At 57.4% G+C, this 3,801-nt stretch overlaps 1 protein-coding gene across 1 annotated transcript; it reads right to left on the bottom strand.

Moving 5' to 3' along the window:
* Positions 1-1,378: 1,378 nt before the first annotated feature.
* On the bottom strand, positions 1,379-2,125 carry ZNF609 (zinc finger protein 609; the record flags this gene model as incomplete). The annotated part of the gene is made up of 1 exon (XM_009895559.1): positions 1,379-2,125. A coding segment is annotated over exon 1 (747 nt), but the record flags the coding sequence as incomplete, so codon positions are not given.
* Positions 2,126-3,801: the final 1,676 nt, after the last annotated feature.

Consider the following 3,801-nt stretch of genomic DNA (forward strand, 5'->3'; position numbering starts at 1 on the left):
CTCTCTGTATGTGCTCCATCTTTTTGTGGATGGAAATTAAAAAAACCAAACCACTCTCTCCAACATCTCGCTGGTCTCAGCAACTCTCCTAAATCCACCAAGCGCTCCACACCCATTCCTTTATCCCTTCCCGGCACCCAGCATGGGCGATCCCCACACCAAAGCAGAAACCCTGCCGGGGAGCTGTCGGCTGCAAACATGGCGACGCACACCCGATACCCCCCGAGCCGCTCTCCCGACACCACAGCACGTGGTGACGGCAATAGCGCTGAGCCACCCCGAATGCACACGCTCGTGATGTTCACCCCTTGCACGCAAACGCGCGGCTTCCCGGGCACGAACCGGTGACACCACACATGCAGGTAGTGTGGAAGAGCTTCTGCTCCAAGCGCAAAGATCTCTACACACTCAAACTCTTCCCCCATCTGCCCACAGAAATCACATCAGCCACCGCAATTACTAAAAAACAACCTAATCGAGCTGCCGTTCCGGCGGCCATATCCAGAAACGGCTGCATGGCCGCCCAGAGCCAAACGCCACTCAGACAGACAGACGGCCGTTCACCCCATCAGCTGGGCTTTTCACACCCCCGGTGACCTGGAGAAGCAGCTTCGCTGGCTCACCATCACTGCTGCGTGTTTGCAGAGGAGTGACACATAAAAAAAAAAAAATCACCCACAGCAACCCGCTGGCCCCAGGCTCGTCGTCACTGAAGTGGGACAAAACCCACGTACCAACGGCAGACCAAGAAACGAGGCGGTAACTCCTGTCAACCCCGCACCTTGTGCTTGCCTGCGCACCCACGCAGATCCCACATTTACCAACACATTAAGGTCTCCTTCTCCGCAAATGATGCAACCAAAGAGAAATAAATTCCTCTGGGAACTCCAAGTAGCTTTGACACACAAGATGAAGCCACCGGGAAGCCGAGTACGGCAGCCAGCAGACACTGCTCTGTCCCGTCAGGAGCTGGAGCGGGCACAGGACCGGGACATCACCTTCACTGCCAGCCCAGGCTCCTCCCACAGAGTGACAGGAGCCAGAGAGGCTTGGACCCACTCGGCACAGCCGCGGCACTGAAGAAACCAAATCTCCAAGGGTACAGCAGGACGGTACCCTGACGCACAGCGACTGCAGGCGATGTGCTGGTGCATGGTTCCCAGAAGCACAGCTTGACCAGTGCCCTCCCACTGCCGCATCTGGACCCTGGCACATCACACGGCCAAACCAGGAGGCACCAGCCATCCATCAGCACTGGTCCCGAGGGCGCAAGACGCGCGGTCCCGATGTAAGCTCCCGCTCCCTCGTCACCCACATCAATACATCTGGAATCAAGCGGCAACACCACCTCCTCCCACACCCCCAACATCTTTCTTACCTTCTCCGACTTCACCTTTTTCAGCTGCCGGCACTCATTTTCCCCATCTTCCAGCTCCGACTTAACTCCCAAGGGATTGAGCGCAGCTCCCGTGTCGATAGCTATACTCCCAAGCTGCTCGGCAGCAGCAGGCTCTGTCCCCTGGCCCCCATCATACTGTCCCACCCTCACTGCCAGGGCCAGGGGCTGCAGCACGCTGGGCTCCTTCTCCGCCGCAGCCCCCGCACCCTCACTCCTTTCCTTCTTGCTTTTGGATGAGCCGCCTTCCTTCTCTTTCTTGGAGCCGGCCACGCTGCGAGACGCCTTGGCCGATTTCTCCGAGCCCTTCGGGGTGACGGCGGGCACCAAGCCGCCCGAGTTCGCGCCATCCCCAGAGCGTCCTTGAGCCTCCTTCTTGCCACCAGCTCCCTCGCTGGGAGTGAACAAGGAGGTCCCTGGGGTTGGTTTGCCACTGTCCTTGCCACTCTTGCTCCTTTTCGACTTGGATTTGCCCTCCTTGCCCTGAGGGCCCGGCACCGGGCTCACAAACTTGATGTTATCCGGTAGGGTTGCCACCGCGTTGGGTGCCGGGAGCCCCACCTCTTTGGAGCCCGACATTTCCAATTTCTGCTGATCCTTCTCCAAATCAGCGTCCAGGTCAATGATGAGATTCCCTACGCCAATGTCCCACTCATCCCCGCTGTCGTACGTCTCAACCGGGTTCGCATCGATTCCTTTCCCTCCGGAAGCTCCGCTGCTCAAGGACATCTTAGAGTTAACGGCCCCTCACGGTTCAAGGCTCTTCCCTGCCTCCACGCCCTGGGGGTCACCTACGTCCTCGGGGGGCTTCCAGCGGTCGGGGTCTGCCCAGGTGACGGCATCGCTGCTGGAAGGGAGAGCAAAGAGAACAGGGTTACAACACATGAGGAGCCCCGGGCAGGCAGATCTGCCTTCATCAGCAGCCACACATGCAGGCAGGAGAAGTCCTGGGTAGGGTGAAAGCCCCCAAACTCCCAAATTCCCCGTTGCTTGGTGCGAGGTAGCATCCTCCCGCCACCTCCTCCAGGCCGGGGGCTGCTCCGCGGCCGTCCCCGCAGCAGCAGCCATCTGGCACCCGTCCCTCGATCAATACCAGCCCTGGCAGGTCACAGCTCTCGGCTCCAACAAGACATTACTCACACGTTTCCCCGCTCGCCATTTCCCTCTGAATTATCGAGCGCTGCCCCTGGGAGGGAGGATTGATTTCTCTCCTGCCGATGCCACCCGGGGGGAGGGCCCCTCTCCACTCCAGCCTCACTGCGAGGGACGAGAGCCATTCGCTGGGGAAGTCCAAGTGCCTCAGTGGGAAATAAATCCCAAGCTTCAGAGAGCCTGCCACACTTGGACGCATCAGAGCGGTCGCCGAAGGCCAAATGGCAGCGGAAAGCGCCGGGTTTCCATCCCAAACCTCAAGGCAGCACAATATGGCACTCGGTTTTAGGATGCTAAAGCACTGTCACCTCCACTGCGATGAGCCGCTCTGAAGGACGGGAAATTGCACAGGTACCTGGTCTTAACTGGGAAGAGAGGGACCGGCCCTACCTGCCCACGTCATGGCTGACCCCGGTGTGCCCAGAATTTCTCCTCCCGGCTTCCCAGCCCCTCGCCCTGCCTGCTCTCAGATGCATTGTAGGCTGTCCCATCCCTGGAGGCAGTGACACAGGGGGGGAAAAATACAGAAAAAAAAAAAAAGACAGAAAAAAAAAAAAAAAAAAAGACACCCACGCGCAACCCGAAGAAGCGCAGAGGTCACTCGCTGAGATTAGCTCGTGGCAATTACACTGACGAGACATAATTAACACATGAAACAGCTTCTTCCCAGCAGCCACCCGGCCAGCTCCTCGGCCCAGCCGCCCGCTCTCCAGATCTCTTAAGAAATCCTTGGCCACCCATTTGGATGAAGCTCCTCTCTGGCAGCGCTGTCCTCCCCTTCCCTGCCGAGCTCCGGGCCTGCCGGCTCCTGGTACTATTTACAAGCAACACTTCAAAAAACAGGTGACTTAAAGAGAAATGAGAAGAAGAAAAAAAAAAAATCAAAAAACAAAAAAAAACCCCATACACGCAGAAATTTTTTCAAACCCCAGCAGGCAGGAGCCTGGAAAGCAGCTTCATGGTGCGTTTCCAGAGATGCAAACACTGTAAAAATGCCAGGGATTCTTTCATCAGACAGGCTGCCGCAGCCAGACCATTTTCCATCTGCTCCCCACAGCATCCTCGGCTCTGTACAGCTAATAATCCGCTCTCTGACAGGTCATTACGGAGATTTTTAACCCCAGGAGCCGGGGGCTAGCATGCAAGCTGGAAATGAAAAGCACTGACCTCTCATTTCAGCGGCAGAGAAAGTGCCGAATCAGGAGATCACTTTGTGCACCGGAGTCGCTAACGGCTTCCCAAAGCCACACCGC

Source organism: Charadrius vociferus, unplaced genomic scaffold (assembly GCF_000708025.1).
Source record: "Charadrius vociferus isolate BGI_N301 unplaced genomic scaffold, ASM70802v2 scaffold132, whole genome shotgun sequence".
Lineage (NCBI taxonomy): Eukaryota > Metazoa > Chordata > Aves > Charadriiformes > Charadriidae > Charadrius > Charadrius vociferus.